Here is a 19,540-nt window from a genome sequence, read left to right as displayed (position 1 = left end):
TACGTTGCATGTCGTATGACTTGACTTGTAAACAGTGGGACTAATACTGAACACAATTTGTCCTTGGATGTGTGTGGAGGGCCTCACCAAGGAGGGAGTCACCAAGAGGACGCTGGGGCAGGGCAAGCTATGAACTTGGAGGAGAAAGGGCCAGCCAGGCTCTCAACTTGCACTTGTTGGAATCACTAGGTGGCTTTTAAAAATATCAATGCCCACAGCCCCCCGGCCAAAAACTGTAAAATATCAAAATGCCCAGGCTCCCACCACCAGTTAAGTCTATCACAGGGGTAAACCCAAAGCCAATGCTGAAGCTCCCCAGGTGATCCTAATGTGCACCCAGGCTTGGAAACTACTAACGGGAACAAATTATCACTGCCTGTGTGAGTATGGACCAGTGGGTCCCTCAGATGCTGAGAAAAGTGAGCCAAAAAAAGGGTTTGCGTCCATCATTCAAAAATGTTTGTCCTTAAGAGGGGATGAGAACTCCTACCACCCTCTATAGGCCAACAAGACAAGGTGGCTGCCAAAAGAGGCAAGGAGGGGCCTGGGAAGGGGTCTTTGAGATTATCTGGTCCCCCAGGGCTAAAGTCTACCCTCAGAGAAGGGAAGCCCACACAAGCCTTTCCCTGCTCAGAATCAGAAATCTGTACCGTATGTGTGGTGATGCATAGTCTTATATTTTCTTCATTCATTTATTTTGGTTTTCCCTTAAGCTTTAGTGGTGTTATTTTATTAAAAAAAAAAAAAAGTTCTGCAACGATTCAGCTGAGCTAAGGGGAAATGAAAAGAAGATTTGGTCAAGCTTGGGTTGAGGCTGGAAAAAGGTGGAGGAGAAGGGGGTTCCGAGCCAGGGAGGCCCAGGGAGACAGGAATCAGGCCAGCATTCCCACCTCCCATCCCACCTGGAGCTCCCCTAAGGTCCCCACTGCTCCAGCCTTGCAGTGCTCAGAACTGTGTTTCCTTAGGGACAGTCACATCCTGCCCCACAGGCAAGATGGAGACAGCCCCAGCAGTGTCTGGGAAAGGCCTGGGTGGCTATTGGTGGCCATAAAGGAGCAGCAGCTCTCTGGGACAGCAGTTCCTCCTTGCTTCCTTCCTACAGAAACATTCAGGCAGGAAAGACAAGGTAAGCAACACCTGTTTACTCAGCAAGGTGCCCCTCTAGGTTCTAAGGGCCTGGTGAGATCAAGACCCAGGCCTTTGCCAAGGTGGACACAGAAAGTGATGAGCAAATGCCATCTGGGGTTTAGAGAACTCCCCATCCCCACACCCCCTAGGGAGAAGCCTCAGTGTGCCCTCAGGGCAATCAGGTTCTGTACTTTAGACTCCTTGCTCAGTTAAAGGCACAGTCCCTTGTGGTACAATGTAGGGGCCTGCTCCTGAAAGCCCAAGAAATGCCCCATGCCCAAGGCAACGAGATCCCTGATCGACAGCCTCCTGCCTCTGTCAGAGGGAGGCAAAGCCACACTGAAGGGAGCACAGCTACCCAGCTCCCAGCCCCTGCTGCCCCCTTCCTATCTGTTCAGTGGGACAACAGAGGATTCCTGAATCCGCTGTAGGAGCTGGCTTTGTAGGTCTTCCTCCATCACCTTCCACCAAGAGTAGTTCTCACCCTGAATCTTTGGAGGCTCATCCTGGACACCTGGATTCCGAAAAGCCACAGTCACCAGCATATTCAGACAAATACCATCTGTATGGTCTCTGCCCAGGTGCTGCAGTCCAAGTAACCCCTTGGTCTCCACCACCAAATTGTGCAGGGTCAGACACTCCTGCAGCAGCCTCAGGACAGCCATCTTGATGCCACCCCTCTGCTCCATGGGGGTGAGGCCAGAGACAGTGACAGGCAAGTGAGGCACGCCCACTGTGCTCACTAACACCCACACTGTCTGGATGCTAATAAAGGTGGCCACAAGCCGCTGGCAGACCACATTGCACGAAAGCTCTCGGGGCAGAATGAGAGGGTGACTGGCTTGCTGGCGGTACTGCACAGCTAGCTCAATCAGGTGAAGGATATCATGTGCCCGCAGTGGAGTGGGCAGGGAAGTCCGAGGGTACCAGGCAGCCTGCAGGGACTCCTCATCTGCCTCGCTGGAAGTCTTGAGAATTCCACCTAGGGGAGATTTAGGGGACAGGGTAGAGGAAGGGTCTGGTTGAAAGGGGGTCTGGCAGAGTAAACAGATACCCCTGACCCAGCAGGAGGCCCCAGGACCCCAGCTGATGCCAGACTGGATTCGGAGGAGTTGTCTTACTGGAGGATGAGCTGGTGGGGGGGAAGGTGTCAACTGGCCTGTGCTCACACTGCCACCAGGTGGGCTGTACCTGTGTGGTGAGCGAGGAACACGAAGCGGATCCAGGAGAGGCCCCGCTCTTCCACAGACAGCAGTGTCACAGGCTCACAGTGCAGCCCAGCCTCCTCCTTCACCTCCCGCTGCAGCGCCTCCACAATGGTCTCCCCAGGCTCCATTCTCCCCGCTGGCAGGTACCATGATCCCCGGCACTCTCTCTTGGCCTCCTGGATCAGTAGCACCTCATCCTGAGGGGACAGAGAGGATCTTCACCCTCTACCTTAGCAGTCTGGGAGCTCAACTAGCAAACTTCTTTCCCTTGCCCTGGGGCCTGGTTGTCCAAGACTTCCTTCCTGGTGGACACCCTCTCAATGGCTACCCAGGAGACCTGCCCCTGCCACTGTGGCTGGGGGCTGCAGTCATGTTCTAGGTCTGCAATTCATCCCTCTCCGGATTCAGGACTTTCACTTCAGAAAGGAGCTGAGAGTCCTGGAAGCTGCTTCATCGGCTGGAGATTAGGCACCACAGTGAGGGTCACCATGTGTCCTGCACAGTTGTGTTTGCATGTGTCACTGTGTATCTCTCACCACCCAAATGGTTCATATAACGTTTGCAGCGGGTCCTCACACGGAAGTTTGGGCTTTGAAACCTGTCCGCACTCTATACAACCCAGCCCTAGCGCCCTGGCCCTTTGTAGCTGTTACTATATCGACTGTACAGGGATAGACATCAAAGGCCTGAGTGTAAGCCCGGGTTGTGCCATTGGCACCCATAGGGCTTTGCACGGAAATTCATGAGCGCCCACTCCGCATTAGGCCCTCTCCTACATTCTGGGAAAGGAAGAGGAATACGACAGCCGTCTTCTCAAGGAATGAGGGCTTCAGTATCCTCTTCTGTGCATGGGAACACTCGCAAGGCACAGATGCAAGTGTAAGCGAGAGTGCTTTGCAAAACTGAGTGGCTGTGGTCTTTAGGTCTTCTGTCCCCTCCTGGGCTGGCTGCGCGCTCCCGAGCCCCAGGCGGGCCTGGCGGGCGGACGCTCACCTGCTCGTTGAGGAACACGGCCAGCACCACGTAGCTGACGTTCTTCCGCAGCCGCACCGGCGCCGGAGGCTTCCCGGCCGGTTCCGAGTCATAGCCCTGCACGATCAGCCCCTGGCCCCCCAGCACTGCCGCCAGCGCCCCCGCCAGGCCCTCCGAGGTCATCGGGTCGCCTGAGAGGCGGCGGCAAGGCCCTCACAGACCGGCAGAGCCGGGCGGGGCGGGCCACCCGCGAGCGTGGGGTCCGGCGCCCTAGCCCACACCCTGCGGCTGCGGACCAGCGCCCTCGCCAACGCGGAAGCGCCTGGAGAGCCCCAGACGCTGATAGGCTGTGCTTCACCGCGGCCCGCTCTGATTGGACCGCATCGCCGCCGAGGGGGCGTGGCCATACGGCCGAAGGCTGGGCGCCCGCGCCGCTTGCGCCCCTGAGTCTGTCCGCTCTCTTTTTCGCTCTCCGGGCGCCTCCCGGCTGCCGGCCTCGCTCTGGCCCCCAGTGCGCACTTGTCAGCTCCAGTTCCGAGGTGACGTCATTCTGCCTGAAGGATGCGTTGCGCCGTGGTGGCAGCGGCGGTGACGTCACGAGCCTGATAGCGTTATGGGTCCCCGGACACCGTGGCTTGGACCCACTGTCCCGCCTTTGTCATAAACCTTTGTCATAAACATTCTTTTTTTTTTTTTTTTTGAAACAGAGCCTCAGGCTCTCACCCTGGGTAGCGTGCCGTAGCATCATAGCTCACAGCAACCTCCAACTCCTGGGCTCAAGCGAGTCTCCTACCTCCACCTCCCAAGTAGCTGGGATTACAGGCGCCTTCCACAATGCCCAGCTATTTTTTGGTTGCAGCCGTCATTGTTGTTTGGCGGCCCCGGACTGGATTCAAACCCGCCAGCTCAGGTGTATGTGGCTGGCGCCTTAACCCTTCGCGCCACAGGCGCCGAGCCTGTCATAAACATTCTACTTTATTAACAGAGATGATCTGATCACTACCCAAATAACTTTCTTCTTACTTCACGAAAATGCACTAAATGTCACGTGGCTGGAGAGACAGAAACTCCTGCCTTGAAAAAGATGCTGCTTCAGTCAGAGAGAGGAACACCGACGTGTAATAAAGGCAGCTGAGCGTTGTTGGCTAAGTGCTAAATGATTGATTTGGGCAGGAAGAGTGACAGGTGCTCAGAGGAGGGAAGCAGCAGGTTTGAGGAGGGAGGGAGGATGTATCACCAGGGCTAGAATCAGCCAGGCCACCCTTGTTGCTGTCCCCCTGACCGCAGTTTCTAGGCCTTCTCTGCTACAGCGGGAGCCCTTGGAATGGCAGTCAGTGGTTCCTAGTTCCTTCGTCGTCACCCTCAGTCCCAGGGTACAGTGCCTAGCAGTGAACAGCACGGTGTGGGTTGTTTCGTCAAGCTCCTGCTTCTCTCCCAGCCTGACCTTTCCTTTTCAGAGCCTCCCTTAACCTCCTCTCAGGACAGGAAACAGAGCCAGCTGAAAGGAATCTGCCAAGCAAGCTGAGTCTGGTTCCCTCTTCCCCTCTGTTACTCTTGGACACCTCCCTTTTGGAGGGGACAGTGGCATAGTGATGTGGACAGAGAACAAAGACTTGCAGCCAGACATTAGGCAACTGCTGGCCAGCTTGCTCTGTACTTTTGGGTAAGTTGTGGGCCTCAGTCTTCTCATCTGTAGAGTGGGGCGATAAAACTTTTACAGGGCCGTCGAAAATACAAGACATTAAGACATTCAGGAAGGAGCTGCATGGACTGGCCCTCATTGGACACCACCACCAGGCAGTCCTCCACTCCCCCAGACTGGGCCCACTTGGTCACAACACTTGTTGCTACAACAGAAAGGCCGATTCTCATGAAATGTGCCCACAGAGCTGCCCAAGAACTAGACTTTACTCTCAGGAATTCCAGTGACACCAGATCAGCCTCTCTAAGTCCTTCTCACATTAGAATTCTGACTTTAAGTTCCCTGGAGGCAAGACCCTGTGTTAATCTGAGGGGAACCCCTGGAAGGCCTATAGGTTTTGAGGCACACTAGGCCAAGCTCTGTCCTGGACTGCTAGCCTCCCAGACCCCTGCATTCACAGGGCTGAGAGTCAGGACTCTGAGCTACAGAGCAGCCTGTCAACCTATTTGCTGTGCATGTTTATCCCTCAGTTTTCCCATCTGTGAAGTGGGGGCAGACTCCTTTCTGCCTCCTGGGGATGATTTGAGAGAGAATGAGGTCATGTCTGGGCAGAGTTCTGACAGCTTCAGAGGTGCCTAACGTAAACACCAGAGACTGAATTGCCTGGAAGAGCTAAGACTTCAGCAAACCACCACTCCACACCCCATCCTCCCTGAGGGAAAGCTCTCCTTTCCTATCAAGTGAGCCAATTACCCTGTGGTGAGCAGTGCATGAGGTGACAGAACATGCCAAAAGCCCCTTGTAAACTGTGAAGGGGTGTGCCTAAACTTTCCTGGGGTGCAGAGGAGACAGCAAAGAAGCAAACTCTCTCAAAGTCTCAGGAAAAAGAGAACAGTAGTCAGACTGGGGCAGGAGAGGCCCTGAGACAGAGGGAGAGAAGCCATGGGAGGGAGACTGGCAGGATAGGAACCACCAAGGTCTCCATCACATCTGCTGTGTGCCCTCCATTCCCAGAGAGGAAAGAACACAGCCAGAGTGCCTGGCCGCACAGCGCAGTGGATGATGGGAGTGAACTGACTGCTCCCAGCACCCATGGGAGTGGAGCCTGAGCCAAACATTTCGGGGCATGTGTGAGCACATGTGCGTGTGAGCATGTGAGCAGGAAGGCCTAGGCTAGGCAGCCTTAGGGACCCAGATTAGGATAGGACAGGATGGGCAGGCAGGGTGTCTGTGGTACTAGAGTTGTTTAAGGAGCAGCAAGGCCAGTCTCTGGACAAAGCAGGAAAGGTGAGAAGAGGTAGGGCTAGCTTTAGGCTGGCCTGTGCCACTCACTCTCACTGACCCTGGGGCAGCCATATGTACCCTCTAGGCCAGGTATCCAACATAGGCATTGTTGGATTCTGGAACAGAAAAGGACGTTAATAGAGCTGATGAAATCCCAGAGAAGCCTATTACTTTGGTAATACTGTTATATCTATGTTGATTTTGTGGTTTTGATAAAGACAACATGGTTACTAAGGTGTTCACATTAGGGGAAGCTGGGTGAGAGATAATTGGGAACTCTCTGTGCTATCTTTGGGACTTGGCTATAGATCTAAAATTATTTCAAAATTTAAATGTCTGAGCATTTTCATAGAAAAAAGGAAACCATTGAATATGCACACCCCATGCTCATTTCTACCTCTGGGAGTTGTGTGTCTGGGATATTCAGGCCAGATGGAGGGACTGGAGGCACTGGAGGCCGAAGGTGGCTAATAAGCTGGTGACCCTGGGAGAAGCTGGGCCCAAGGGCCTTCAGGAGAACAGTGCCACCACATGCCCCAAGCTGAATCTCAGGCTTGGCTGCATTCCTCCACCTGGCCAGGCTGCATTCCCAGGCCCAGTCCTGGAACACTTGAACATTGGTCCACTTGCTATTTATAGTCAGACCCGACATCCCCTCAAGGGTTCTCTGACCCACCTGGAAGGGGGGGCGAGGGAAGAGGAGACCCAGTGACTGGACCATCCCAGAACACCATTTTCCCACCTGAAGGACTCCGTATTTTGGGTACAGGGGTGACAAGGAGACACAGCTATAGAAGGTGAAATATAGGTAAAAATGGGTCACTCAGTGCCCCTTGGAACATGATCAGCTATAAAGTGCATACTTTGCAAGGAAGAGGACAGAGCAGAGGGCAAGCTATCTTTAAACTCCATTAAGAACTAAGACGATGATGTAAATGAGGTGGCTTGAGTCAGAAAACTTGGTTCAAATCCCAGTTCTGCCACTAAAATCACTGTGAGACCTTGGGTAACTTCCTTAACCCATCTTCCTGTTTCTTCTTCTGTAAAATGGAAATAAATTATGTCTACCTCAAAATAGTGGTAAGGAATTAAATGCGATAATTTACATGAAGGGGATTAAATGAGATATGTTACATGAAAACAGTAGCAGAGTAAAACACACGAGTTCTCTAAATTATTTTTTTTCTTTTGTAAGCCTGTAAAAAAGTCAAATAACTGAGCTGTCCAAGCAGTGAAGAAATTCTAAATTTTTTTTTCAACAAGAGGTGGTTATGTAAATCATGGGTTACAGGCAGCCATGTAGAATGAGGGTGAGGTGGCAGCACAGTGTCATAAGAAACCAAAGCCAAAGCATATCAGAGCACCACAGATCCTAGAAGGTACTAGAAGGAAATAGACTAAGATACTCATAGTGTAGGGGTGAGTAGAGGGAGGCTTGTAGGTGACTTTCTAATTTTCTAAATGTTCTGAAAGTATTTTATATTTATAATAAAAATGTTTATTTTATAAAAAAAATTCCCCAAACCGCAGCAGAAACAGGAATGACAAGAGTTGGAGCATTTTTGGTGTGCGCCTGGGATACACAAGGGAAGGGTAGAGGGCAGACCCCCACCTGAGGGCTGGGGGCGTTGCACGGACAGGACAGATGGGCTGTCCGGGGCACTGAGGCTCATCCTGGGGCAGCCAGGCTGTGTATTCCTGGATGTCCAGGTGGTCGAGGCAGACAGAGAACTAGGGTAATCTGGCGTTTTTGGTAAGGGTGGGCTCAGGAATCTCTGCAGGCCACTTCACCATTGTGCCCCAGGACTCTGCAGTGCCCACCTGCTGTCGCAGTCAGCAGCATCTGTTCCTCAGTGGGAGGCAGAGCCCCAGGTGCCAGGAGAAGAGAAGGCAGTGGTGTCTGAGGTCCCTGCCATCCTGGCCCCAGCCCACCCCACTCTATTTGCCTCTGCTCCAGAGCAGATTTCTGTGTCTCCCCTCCCTCCCTGGACCATGTGGCCTGCAGGAGCAGGGCCAACCACACTGGCAGCCATCACAAAACAACAGACTTTAATGGAAATCATGAAGGAGTGGGGCGGGCAAAGGGAGCAGGGCAGGGTGGCATCACCCACGCCTTTCCCTGCTACCAAGCCTGGGCAGTCCCTGATGCTGTCCCCTCTCCACACTTCCCAGCTCTTCTGGCAGGAGGACAGAATTTCAGCGGCCCCTTGTCCAGCATGTCTACAGTGAGCCCAATGATGATGCAGTAGCATAAGCAGAGCCAGGACATGGGTGGATGGCAGAGGTAAGGTGGCATGAGGAGGTGCTGCTTAAGCCAGAATGATTCCCGAGGTCCCCCAAGGAAGGGCTGCTTGTCTCCTGGGCAGGGTGCAGGGTTGGAAGTAGTCAATCACCCCCAATGTGGGCTTGGTACCATGAAAAGGGACACAGGGGTGGGGCAGGAGCCAGCCTGTGAAGGGCAGGTGTGAGCTTCTGTGGCACTGTGGTTATTGGTTTTAGGGTCCAGGGGCAGGGGTGGGGAATGGAGCACTCCACTTGTGCCCAGAGTGGTAATTATGGGATTGACCAAAAGCCCCCAAGTCCCCCACATCCTTCCCTGTTGCCACTGCATCTGCACCTCATTATGCACCTGGTCTACCTGCCCTGACCCCCTACCCCAGACAATAGGAACTCCCCTATTTGGCCTCCTGTAATGTCCCCACAGCCACCTTCACTGCTTGGAACACAGCCCAGTCCATCTAGGAAAAAGAGAGAAGACAAAGAATTGTCAATCACATTCCCAGGCCCCCCAGGCTCTGCACCCTGCTCAAGAACACCCTTCCCCTGAGCAGAGCTGGATCTGACATGTCCACTGCAGCTGGGCCACAGAGGGATTGGGCAGCACACCCAACCCACTAGCCAGCATCACACTCACCTGGGCATAAAGTAGGTGGCAGTCAGGGGTCAGGCTGGGTCCCTGGTGGCAGAGCTGAGCAGAGAGGGCAGAAGTCTCAGGGGATAGGAAGTGCTGAGTGACGTTGACTGTGCTTACCAGGCCCTGTACCTGAGTCAGGGAGGACACAGGCAGGAAGATCAGTGGAGGCCCAAGATGGTGCATTCTTTCCTGTGCCACTGACTGGTCCCCAAGGCCTAGCTCCGCTAATGACTCCACCTAGCTCTCAGAGAGCAGAAGCCAGCAGACACTCCAAAGGCCCCTGCCTTAACCAGGCCAGAGGGCTTCCAGAGACACAAAGCCTCTCCATGTTAGTGTGCTGAGAAGGCCAGGACCAGCCTCTGGAATGAGTCCCAGTCAGGCAGTTTTGATGACTTCAAGACCACTCAGCCTCCCCATTTCCTGCCCTGCCTAGCCCTCAGGCATCGAGAAGATATTGTACACAGGTGGTATCGCACTGTTCCTCTCTCACCCCCTTATCTCCGCACAGCCCCCACCCACCAGGAAGCACCTGGTGTGGAGCCCCCGCGGGCACTAGCACGGCCTCCCCGGGTCCCTGCAGCAGTGTCCAGCAGCTCACGCCCCACTCCTCACGCAGGCGCCGCCGCAGCCCTGCATCCAGGTAGCAGCTGCCTGGGGCCCCGGGCTCCAGAGTGCCCGCCCCAGATGGGCACACCTCAAAGAAGAGAAGAGGGAATGAGTGAGGCAAGAAGGGAAGGGCATGGCTGTAGGAGGCTTCCAGCTTAGAAAAGAGCTCAATGGCCAAGTGAGGGGCATGTGGGGAGGACATGGGCTGGGTGGTGTAGGGCTAGGGCAGCTCAGGTTCGCAGAACAATCCCTGGGCTGGAAGCAGCTTAGAGGACAGGATTAAGAGCTCTAAAGCTGAGGGCCAAAGTCTCTGCTTTTCCCAGGGCTGGATGCCTTTAGTAGCCTCCATGGTCATGGCCCTGGCTGCCCTCTGCTCCCCCTCACTGGTACCCCATTCTGCAAAATCCAAGGAGATGACCTTCATAATCCCAATACATGAACTATCTACACCAGGAGCTCTTAACCTGGAGTCTTATGAATTGCCTGAATTGTGTGCTAAGTTGTGGGTGAGTAGGTAGCTAGATGGCCCTGGGGACACAAAGCTGCTGAACCCAAAGCATTCAGCAGATTCCTATAAGATCCCGGATCCAGAAAGTCAAGGCCACACAGAAGTTCTGCCTCCTAGGGGCTGGAGAGGCAGCCTGTCCAGGCCAAGGCCTCTGCATCTGACACAGCCATGAGGGCCTCTACTAGCCCAGCCAGGGGAGGGAGCCCATCGGGCAGGCAGGGGCTCATGGAGGCCAGAGGAGAGGTGCTTGAAGCATCTGCAGAGCTGAGCGCCAGCATCTCAAACGGGCTGCCAGCTCCATCCACCCCACTTCAGGGAGAACCTTAGCCATTGTCCCTGGGCTATGAGGGGAGGGGAAGGCCAGGAAGCAGACTAGACCCTAGGGGAGTCCCAGGCGTATGCCAAGACTTCTTTGCCCCTGGTGTCTGAGGTCCATCCTGGAGCTCAGCAGCTTTTCCCAGGCCACCCAGTGAGACTGTCCCCTTCAGCCCCTCCCCATGAATCATCGGGTTGGAACTGCCCATAGCTAGCCACACCCAGCCGAGACCGGGCCATCTGAGTATGAAGGTGTGTTGCTGTCTGCATGTCCTTGCGTCTGTGTGCACATCTATACATGTGTGTGTCTGTGGGCAGGAGGGTGGTAGATGCACATTGCCCTCTGCATGTCTGCGTCTGTGCCTTAGCAAGGGGCGACACTTGGTGGGTATCTTTTTCCCAGGACAGTCAGTGCTCAGTTTGACTTAAGAACCACCAGGCCCTAACCTCACACCTGGCCTCCCACTGCCCTGCCCCTCAGGAGCCTCCTGCCCCCCACCCAGCCCCAGTCCCTCTCACGGCCCAGCTCCTCTTCCTCCTACCATGCCACTGCCCTTAGCCTTCTCACTTGTCTGCACATCCAGCAGCACCTCCTTTGGGAAGCCTCCCCTGAGGAGGCACAGATACCAAAAGGAGAGCAACAGGACGGTGTCTCAGAAAGGCACCCCTTGCCTCCGCCCAGCCCCCATCCAGAGCTCAGGGAGAGGAGGCCACCTCCCCCCTATGGGGAGCACAGTGTATTGAGTTGGGGCTGTGATAGACATAAGCGCCCATCCCAAAGGTACCACTGAGTCATGGTTTTCCCACCAGCAAATTGGAACAGTGGCAGTAGCTGCCTCGGTGGGGACAGTTAACTAGGCTAATTCGCCCAAGGCCCAAGGCCCTGTGCCCAGCCCACAGCTGCCGCTTCTCCCACTTTAGCCTGAGGTCCAGACCTCCTGCCTCAGGCTCCTGTGCTTTCTCTGGGCCCCACCTGCTTCCTCTGACCCGTCTGTGAGAGTCAGGACCATCCAGCTCACCTGAGGGAGTGGGGCGGGGAGCGGGCACTCAGGGAGCACACATTCAGGTGGGCAGACGGGATGAGCTCCTGGGGTTGGGTAGGGGCAAGGGGAGGGCCCCCGGCTCCTTCCTCACCATCTGGAGAAAGCGGCGGATTCGCTGGGCGTCCTGTGCCCGGAACACGTGCCACACGGTGCTGACCTGACTGCCTGGAGAGCAGAGCCCCTCCCCGTCCAGGCCTGAAAGGAAGTCTGAGGGAGACCAAGTGCTCAGGCGGGCCCAGGGCTGCGAAGCAGACCGCGCCCCTGCAGCCTGCCCACTCCCTGGGGCCTGTCTCCAGCAGAAGACTCACCTTTCTGTGCCCGGTGCCAGGCAGGTTGTGGTGCCTCGGCATGCACCAGGATGCTGACCAGGTCAGTCACCTCCACACAGAGGTTCTTGGTCCCCAGGTGTCCACGGTGTGGGCTCACACCTGTGTGGAGGTAGAGAAAGGACCTTTGGGAACAGAGTCAGAGAAATGCTTCTGCTCCATGGCCTTGGCACAGACATGTGTGCCCTTGACGACAGACACGGGAACGAGGAGCGGGCAGACAGGGAGGGGACACTCACCATAGGCTGCCCAGAGTTGGGGCCCCAGTGGATGCAGGGCAGGGCCCGGTGGGAGGTAGGAAGCCAGGTTGAGTTTCCCATGTTGGGCACAGTACTCTGGGAGTGGCAGGCTGGCCGCCAGATTCTCCACCCTGTGGGGGGACAGGGTCATGCCCAGCAGGCCCAAGCCAGACACAGAGATCCCATCACAGCCCCCAATGCTAAGGTAACTCCCAGAAGGCAAGCTGGGCTCTCTGAGGGTCAGAGGGTGGGTGTAGGGAAAAAGAGGATGGGAGGGCTGGCCCTTGGTATCACACACACCTGCTGGTGTCCTTGTCCCCCAGAGCTCGGTGCAGCAGGAGGACAGAACCCTCGTCTGACTTTGGGCGAACTGGGGGAGACACAGAATGGTCCTTGGCCAGAGGCCCCTGCCCCAGTGGTAGCGGTACATAAGTCCAGTGTTCACCCTGGGTCTGCTCCCACACCCAGCTCACTCTGGGACTCCTGTGCCACCTAGACCCTGGGGCTCAGGCTCCCAGCTCCCTCCATCAGGCAGGGATACTTACTCTCAGGCTGGGAGAAGCCCTCCCAGAATGTCTTGCTGCCCAGGCTTGTGGGCTTGGGAGGCCCCAGGGGTGTGAGCGCCTGCACCTGGCCTCCAAGCGCGCCAAGAGCTTCCGCCCCCCATAGGCTGCCTCTCAATGCCCTCTGGATCCCTGACACCAACACGGGCTGTAGTGGGAGAGGAAGGAGGACACGAGGAGAATGAATGGGGTACCAGCGTGGGCAGGATGGGCATATATCGAGGGCACCAGGTCACCATGGGGACCTGGTCCTGAAGATAGGTAAGGCCCTAGGTCAGGGTAGGGGGGCAGGAAGCCTCACCTGGCCCTGTCTCCAGTGTTCCTGGAAGAGGTAGAAGCCTTGCCGAGGCCTGGGCTCCTGCAGCCACAGCAGAGCCCCCGGGGATGGCAGCCGGGGCCGCACAGGGGGGAGGGGCAGGCCTAAGCCCCTGCGCAGGCCTGGGCCAGCCCGCAGTCCCGGCCCCAGGGCTTTCTCCTGGATCTTCCGCTCTACCACCTGTGCGATGATGCTGTCCAAGATGTTGGTGATGCGGTCGTCCTGTGGGAGGATCCCAGAGGGGCAGGAGGGCTCAGGACCCATCTGGCCCCATGGGGAAGGCCAGCCCCAATCTCTGGCCTGTGGGTCCCCAGGACCCGGGGCTCCCAGCCCTCCCTCCATGCCCTTTCTCACACTAGGCAGGGCTGGGGTGACAGGGGCAAAGGCCATGTGTATCCGCTCATGGCCCAGGCATAGTTTGACTGCAGTAGAGGCCAGCAGTTCACAGAGAGAGGGACAAGGCAGGGACCTTCGGCCAGCACGGTCCTCTGCTGGGGTCTCCGTGGAGTCTGGGGTCTCTGTTGGGGAGGGAAATGGTGCGGGGCTTCACATTTAGCCCTCCCCCTTCTCTCATTGCCCATGACATGCTTCCCTCAAGTCCTGGCCAGGCTGTCTATCTTTCTACCAGCACCCCCACCTTGACTCCACCTGTATCTCCCACCCCCTACCTCTTCTGAAGGAAGCTCCAGAGCCTCTAAAAAGAGGGGGCTCAGAAGGGGTGCTTGGCCAGAGAGGGGTTGGGAGCTTATCTCAAGGGATGGAAATTACTGTTGGGAGGGTGCAGGGTTTGCTAAAGTAACTCCAAATCATCCCTGGACCCTTCCACTGCCCGTTCCCCTCCAGCCTTAAACTCTGGCCCGGCATCCCTCTTACACAGTCCCAGGGGCAGGAGGACCAGCTCACCCTCTTTGATGTCCTTTGTCCTGTTGGTGTCCCCATTACAGGAAGGTTGTGGAGTTGGGGGTGTTTTCTCTGAGGGCTCCTTCTGTTAAATGCAACCCCCCCCCAATTCAACCAGAGATTTAAAAACTGGCAGACACAACCCAACCCACTATAACTAATAATGGACTCTTGCAAGTACTAAAATTCTATTTCCAAGAGCAAAATGTTATAGGCTATAGATTTAGGTGGGATAAGTTGCTCATGAACTTCTACATACAGTGTGCCAAAATAGACATGAATACAAATGACTGGACAGAAATATGTCAAAATGCTAATTGCTAGCGTTAGAGGCCACTGTCATCATCTTCATTATACTCATCTATATTGTCCAAATTTTCCACAAGGGATATGTAGCACAGTGTCTGGCACATAGATGATTTTTTATAATGAAAAGATGAACTCATAAAAGCTTTGCAAAATGCTTATTGAGTGCCTACTATGTCTCAGGAGCCAGAAACACTGAGAAGGTGGTTCAGTGCTTCTCCTGAAGGAGCCCATGGCCTGGGGACACAGCCATACCAACAAGCATGGCTTGCACGTTGTGGCAGGGAGTGAGGACTTCTGGTAGGTGGAGCAAGGTGGGCTAGATGCTTGAGCTGGCTATGCGGCTCCTAATTCCCAGGGGAAGGTGGTAAGTGGTCTGATTCCAGCAGCTTCCATCTCCCGCTTCACCCCATCAAAAGAAAGGGCCAAACCCTGACAAAGGTCAGTCATTTACAGGCACATTGTCTTATCCTAGGGCCTACCAGTAACCCTCTGTCACCTATGCCAGGGCCAGGTTCTTACCTGCTGGCCCCCATCCCCAGGGGCCCACACCCGGGCATCAGCTTGGCATGGACAATGCCCTCGGATGTCAAACTTGACCCAGACCTGGTGCATTGCAGCGCTCAGTTCCGCCAAAGCTGGGCAGGGGGTGGAGAGAAGAGATGGAATTTGGTGGTAAGCGTAGATCAGCAGGCAGCCCCTGGGCAATGTGACCCCACAAAGCAGAAGGGCATAGCATCAGGGGGAGGGAAGGCCAGACAGAAAGCTGGTCTCCCTCAGGACCCACCCTCTGCACACCCCACCCCTCCAAGATGCCTCACCCTGGCTGGAGACAAACTGGGTCAGCATCAGGGAACAGGCAGGGTGCCCAGCCTCCTGGGCACACTCCTCTGTAGACTGCTCCTGTGAGCCTGTGGATAGGAAGGGAGAAGCTGCAGAGCCAGACATCAAGGTAACTATAGTCAAGGTCAGGGAAGAAGGGCAAGGAGATCTAAAGCAGGGGCCCCAGTAACCCATAAAACATGTGTTTTCTGGGAAACTTGGGTTACACAGTGACACAGGAGTCTTTGCTTACAGAACACAAAGACCTTAATACACTGAAATGTTTTGCAAGACTCCAGGTAAATATATAAAAGAGAATTTTCCAAAGTGCATCTGACCCTGCAACCCTTTTTGGCCATGTCCTTTGGAACACCAGGAAATTCCAAGCCCTCAGGTAGCCAAGTTAAGCCAAGGGAAAGAAAGGTGAGCAAGATGAAAAGAACAGGACAGACTCAGAAGACCTGAATCTAAATCCTGATTGCAACACTTAGGAGCTGTGTGATCTTGGATAAGTCGCTCAACCTCTCTGAGAAGTTGTTATCTGGAAAATGGAGGCAATATACCCACTTCACAGTGTTATAATAGGTTTAAGAAGGTGCGATCTGAGCAAAGTGGGCATCATAGAGTGGGCACCTGACTTTGTTCAAGGGTGGGCAAGGAGGCAGGGTGCCCCTCTGATCTGGGAAGAGGGGAAGCCTGTTCTGATTGGCTTTGGGCAACGGTGGCTGAGGCTAGGGTTAGGCAGCAGATGGCAGGGACTCTTTGGAGAGAGACAGTCAAGAAATTTCCAGAGCCTCAGAGAAGTCCTACTGAGACCCTACCCTCCCACCTCCACCCCTGGTCTTCTCCTACCTGCTTTCTCCCTGGCCCTTCCAGCACCTGCCATGCGGCCACAGGCCACACAGAGCCGATGGCTGCACCGGGGGCATTGCCAGTGGGTGTTGAAAAGTCCATGATGGCAACGGCTACAGCAGCGTGGAATGCCTGGGGTGTCCTCTGTCACGGCTGGCCCCTGGCCTGTTGACCACAGGAGAGAACAAGGTCATAGGGCTGAAGGCGACAGGCCCCTCTGGAGGACCTTATGTGGTAAGTCTCCATGCAGGGGTGGCGAGAAGCAGGGAGCAGTTTCTGTGCAGGGGCTCCCAGGGAAGGGAGACAGGCCCCTTTACGGTTACCTTACTTTCTCTGCAGGCCTGTCAAAACCCTGCAGAAACTGTCCTCTCCAGCAAATCCTTCCCAGGGATAGTGGAGGCCTCTCCTCCCCTGGTTCCTACATCATGCCTAGCCCTGCCCCCAGGGACTTCCCCACTGGCCCTGAATCACTAACCCACACTATTTCCAGCACATTCTGTCCTTCCCTCCCAATACTACATACTACTAGAAACACCATCAAATGGTGATCACACTCAGGTGGGACTATCTCCCTCCAGGGGATTTTGTATATTAGAAACCTTAAGGAGATGCTCCTGCCCTTACTCAAAGGAATGTTTTTTTGTTTGTTTGTTTTTTGAGACAGTCTCACTTGTCGCCCTCAATAGAGTGCTATGGCGTCACAGCTCACTGCAACCTCCAGCTCTTGGGCTCAGGCAATTTTCTTGCCTCAGCCTCCAGAGTAGCTGGGACTACAGGCACCCACCACAACACTCAGCTATTTTATTGTTGCAGTTTGGCCAGGGTCAGGTTCAAACCCGCCACCTTCAGTACATGGGGCCGGCACCCTACTCACTGAGCCACAGGTGCCACCCAAGGAATGGGTTTTTATTTGTTTTTTGTTTTTTGTTTTTTGAGACAGAGTCTCACTATGTGGCGTCACGGCTCACAGCAACCTCAAATTCTTGGACCCAAGTGATTCTCCTGCCTCAGCCTCCCAAGTAGCTGGGACTACAATGCCCAGCTATTTGTTGTTGTTGTTACAGTTGTCATTGTTGTTTAGCAGGCTCCAGGCCGGGTTCAAACCTGCCTGCCTAGGTAAACATGGCCAGCGTCCTACTCAATGAGCTACAGGTGCAGAGCTGGGATTTTTTTTTTAAGAGAGGAAGTCTCTCTCTGTTACGCAGGCTGGAGTTTAGTGGCGTGATCATAGCTCACTATAACCTCAAGCTCCCAAGCTCAAGAGATCCTTCTGCCTCAGCCTCCTGAGTAGCTAGGGCCACAGGTGTTCACCACCATACATACCCAGCTAGTTAAAAATTACTTTTTAGTAGAGATGTGAGTCTTGCTATATTGCCCATGCTGGTCTTAAACTCCTGGCCTCAAGCGTGAGCCTTACAGGCATGAGCACCATACCTGGCCAAGAGTGGTTATTTTCAGAGAAAAATTTCAGACTAGGCCATCGTCATGTCCCGCTTTGGGTGCGGGGGACTCAGCCAGTCAGGACTTGGCCCTTGCCTCCTTACACTCTAAGTGGGGGCAGACAGACTCATAAACACGTCAGTGACTATGGGACCTTGGGCAAGTGCTAGAATCTAAAAATGGGACAAAAGGATGAGGATAGGAGGGGGAGCTTCTCAAGCCAGCCCGAAAGGATGAGTAAGTGCTCATTCACCAGGTAGAGAGGGAGGAGCACGGTATTCCAGACCCAGGGAAAGCCAGTGCCAAGGCCCAAGGGGATGGCTGAGCTCAAGGGAGCCGGGAAGGGAAGGACGGGTGGTGTGTGCCGGGAACCCAGACAGGAAGTTGGCTGACAAATGCCAAGGAGGCCAACCCTTCTGGGGCAAGAGGGAGCCCCCAGTGAGCTCCACCCAGGGAGTGACGGGTGGTGTGGAAGGGCAGCTGGAGGGGGAGCCTGGAGCCAAGCCAAGCAGCCCAGTGGCCACACTTCTCTCCCATCAGCCCAGGTCCCACTGGGCTTCCCTGACCCTGAACCCCTTAAGAGCTCCCCTTCCCCTCCCTCCCAATACTCTCGGCACTCAGTCTTCTTTGCCCAACAAACCCCCCAATCCCAGAGAACTGGGCTGGGCTGGACTAGGTTTGATGACACCTTCCCAACATCTCCCACTCAGGCCAGAAACTTTGACATTGGCCAAGAGCCTAAGACAGAAATAAGGGCAAAGTAGGGCAGGAGCTCTTCTGAAGCTGCGGCAGCCACAGGCACTGGCAATGTAGGTGGGAGTGGGGGCAGGACACCTGGGGGTCCCATGTGGTGCAGACCCCACATGGGCCCAGGGGATCCAGCTCACCTTCCCGCTGTGCCCAGGCCAGGGCCTCCCGCTCCCTCCGCAGCAGGCGGCACAGTCGGTCTCCCAAACCACTGAGCAGGTGCTTGGCAAGGCCTGTACTAAGGGGGGCCTCCATGCCGGACCCCTGACCCTCCTCGGAGCTGGTGCTGCCTGCCGCATCCTCCTTCTGCTGCTGCTCCCCTCCCAAAGGCAATCTAGAGAGAAGGCAAAGAACGGTGAGGACAGAGCCCCCAGGGGAGGATGCTGGGGGCAGCCAAGGCAACAGGCTCACCTCTGTACTTGCTGGGAGTGGCAGGCCAGCCCTCCCCTATCTCCAGTTGCCTGGGCACAGCTTTGGCATTGAGCGAGGCCCACCAGAAAGGCAGAGCAGGGTATGTCCTGAAGTCCTGGATCCTGGAGGCTGGCTGGGCCTTCTTGGCATCCTGAGGGGACAATGAAGATGGTCAGGGATCTGAGTTTCCTGGGATTTTGCAAACTCCAGACCCTCCCTAGTGCTCACACCGTCTGCACACAGAGCAGGCCCAGCCGCTTGCTACAGGTCTATGGCAGAACTATCGAGAGTGTACCAGGCACCATGACAAAGCTTGCAGACAAAGCTGAGCAGGGAGCCTGCCCTGACATGGACCACAGCCGAGATGTGCTGCAACCAAAGCTTCATGCAGCTGGGGCGATCATACTGACACAAGTGCAGTATCCAGCCAGTGTAGACTTTGGATAGCTCTACTGAGGGCTTAGTGATACTACTGGCTGCGTGACAGTGTGAGGAGACAATCCCAATGTAGATGGAGGGCGCCGGAAGGTGAGAAGGCTGAAGAGTTTCGACACAGGCCACAGGTGCAGTAACCCAAGAAGGCAAAAGGGCCAACCACTTCCCAACCCAGGCAGAGGCCTGGGAGGGTGCAGACAGACCCAGGCCAGGTGCAGGGGGGAGCTGGGCAAAGCCATGGCCCAGCAGTCCAAGAGGCTAGGAAACTCAAGTGATCCTGAAGATCTGAGCCAGGGCCAGTAGTGTTGGAACCCTCCGTGAAGGGCACAGTGTGGCAGAGGGATCTAGGAACGTGCTCAGCCCTAATACTGGCAAAGTCCAAAATGAGGTTCCACAGTCCATCCAGCCAAGAGAGCAGTCATTCCTCAGGCAGAACAAGGGGTCCTTCAGGAGAGGTAATCCCCCAACAGCGATTTACGGCACAAATAATCAGAACAGTGAACATTTACTGAGTGTTTACTAAGTGTCGGGAATTCTTCAGAGCCTTTGATGTGAATCATTGG

At 55.2% G+C, this 19,540-nt stretch overlaps 2 protein-coding genes across 4 annotated transcripts in view; both read right to left on the bottom strand.

The window, feature by feature from the left end:
- Nucleotides 1-719: 719 nt before the first annotated feature.
- NUDT18 (nudix hydrolase 18) lies at nt 720-3,593 on the bottom strand. 2 transcript variants are annotated; one of them, XM_012807704.2, is made up of 4 exons: nt 3,330-3,593; nt 2,320-2,533; nt 1,613-2,110; nt 720-1,096 (listed from the first exon to the last, which is right to left on the bottom strand). In XM_012807704.2, exons 1-4 carry the CDS (start codon nt 3,489-3,491, stop codon nt 972-974), a joined length of 999 nt encoding a protein of 332 aa, XP_012663158.1. In that variant the 5' UTR covers nt 3,492-3,593; the 3' UTR covers nt 720-971. The 2 variants fall into 2 exon arrangements, with proteins under 2 accessions (XP_012663158.1, XP_003794082.2); XM_003794034.3 differs by lacking the exon at nt 720-1,096 and having other exon boundaries at nt 1,128-2,110.
- Nucleotides 3,594-8,266: 4,673 nt separating this feature from the next.
- Nucleotides 8,267-19,540, bottom strand: part of HR (HR, lysine demethylase and nuclear receptor corepressor) — a 17,074-nt gene continuing 5,800 nt past the window's right edge. The window contains exons 4-19 of one of the 2 annotated variants that reach the window (XM_003793986.1): nt 18,543-18,693; nt 18,272-18,465; nt 15,945-16,109; nt 15,092-15,181; nt 14,793-14,908; nt 13,968-14,049; nt 13,419-13,582; nt 13,050-13,286; nt 12,731-12,896; nt 12,486-12,555; nt 12,186-12,316; nt 11,929-12,048; nt 11,712-11,827; nt 9,678-9,842; nt 9,149-9,277; nt 8,267-8,972 (exon numbers count right to left, since the gene is read on the bottom strand). In XM_003793986.1, the coding sequence (XP_003794034.1) occupies nt 8,910-8,972; nt 9,149-9,277; nt 9,678-9,842; nt 11,712-11,827; nt 11,929-12,048; nt 12,186-12,316; nt 12,486-12,555; nt 12,731-12,896; nt 13,050-13,286; nt 13,419-13,582; nt 13,968-14,049; nt 14,793-14,908; nt 15,092-15,181; nt 15,945-16,109; nt 18,272-18,465; nt 18,543-18,693 (2,159 nt within the window). In that variant the 3' untranslated portion in view covers nt 8,267-8,909. The remainder of the gene's footprint in view (nt 8,973-9,148; nt 9,278-9,677; nt 9,843-11,711; nt 11,828-11,928; nt 12,049-12,185; nt 12,317-12,485; nt 12,556-12,730; nt 12,897-13,049; nt 13,287-13,418; nt 13,583-13,967; nt 14,050-14,792; nt 14,909-15,091; nt 15,182-15,944; nt 16,110-18,271; nt 18,466-18,542; nt 18,694-19,540) is intronic. The other variant, XM_012807699.1, reaches the window with a different exon arrangement.

This window comes from Otolemur garnettii, unplaced genomic scaffold (assembly GCF_000181295.1).
Source record: "Otolemur garnettii isolate 467f Iridium unplaced genomic scaffold, OtoGar3 scaffold00074, whole genome shotgun sequence".
NCBI classification, from domain to species: Eukaryota; Metazoa; Chordata; class Mammalia; order Primates; family Galagidae; genus Otolemur; species Otolemur garnettii.
This window is presented reverse-complemented; position numbering and strand designations above follow the sequence as displayed.

What these genes read in the sequence shown, in the direction of transcription:
- NUDT18 (XM_012807704.2), bottom strand. Translation starts at nt 3,491, where the DNA reads ATGACCTCGGAGGGCCTGGCGGGGGCGCTGGCGGCAGTGCTGGGGGGC. An exon ending in GTTCCTCGCTCACCACACAG is followed by an intron (nt 2,111 to 2,319) that starts GTACAGCCCACC and finishes AATCTCCCCTAG; the next exon opens with GTGGAATTCTCAAGACTTCC. An exon ending in TGAGCCTCCAAAGATTCAGG is followed by an intron (nt 1,097 to 1,612) that starts GTGAGAACTACT and finishes ATGTTTCTGTAG; the next exon opens with GAAGGAAGCAAGGAGGAACT.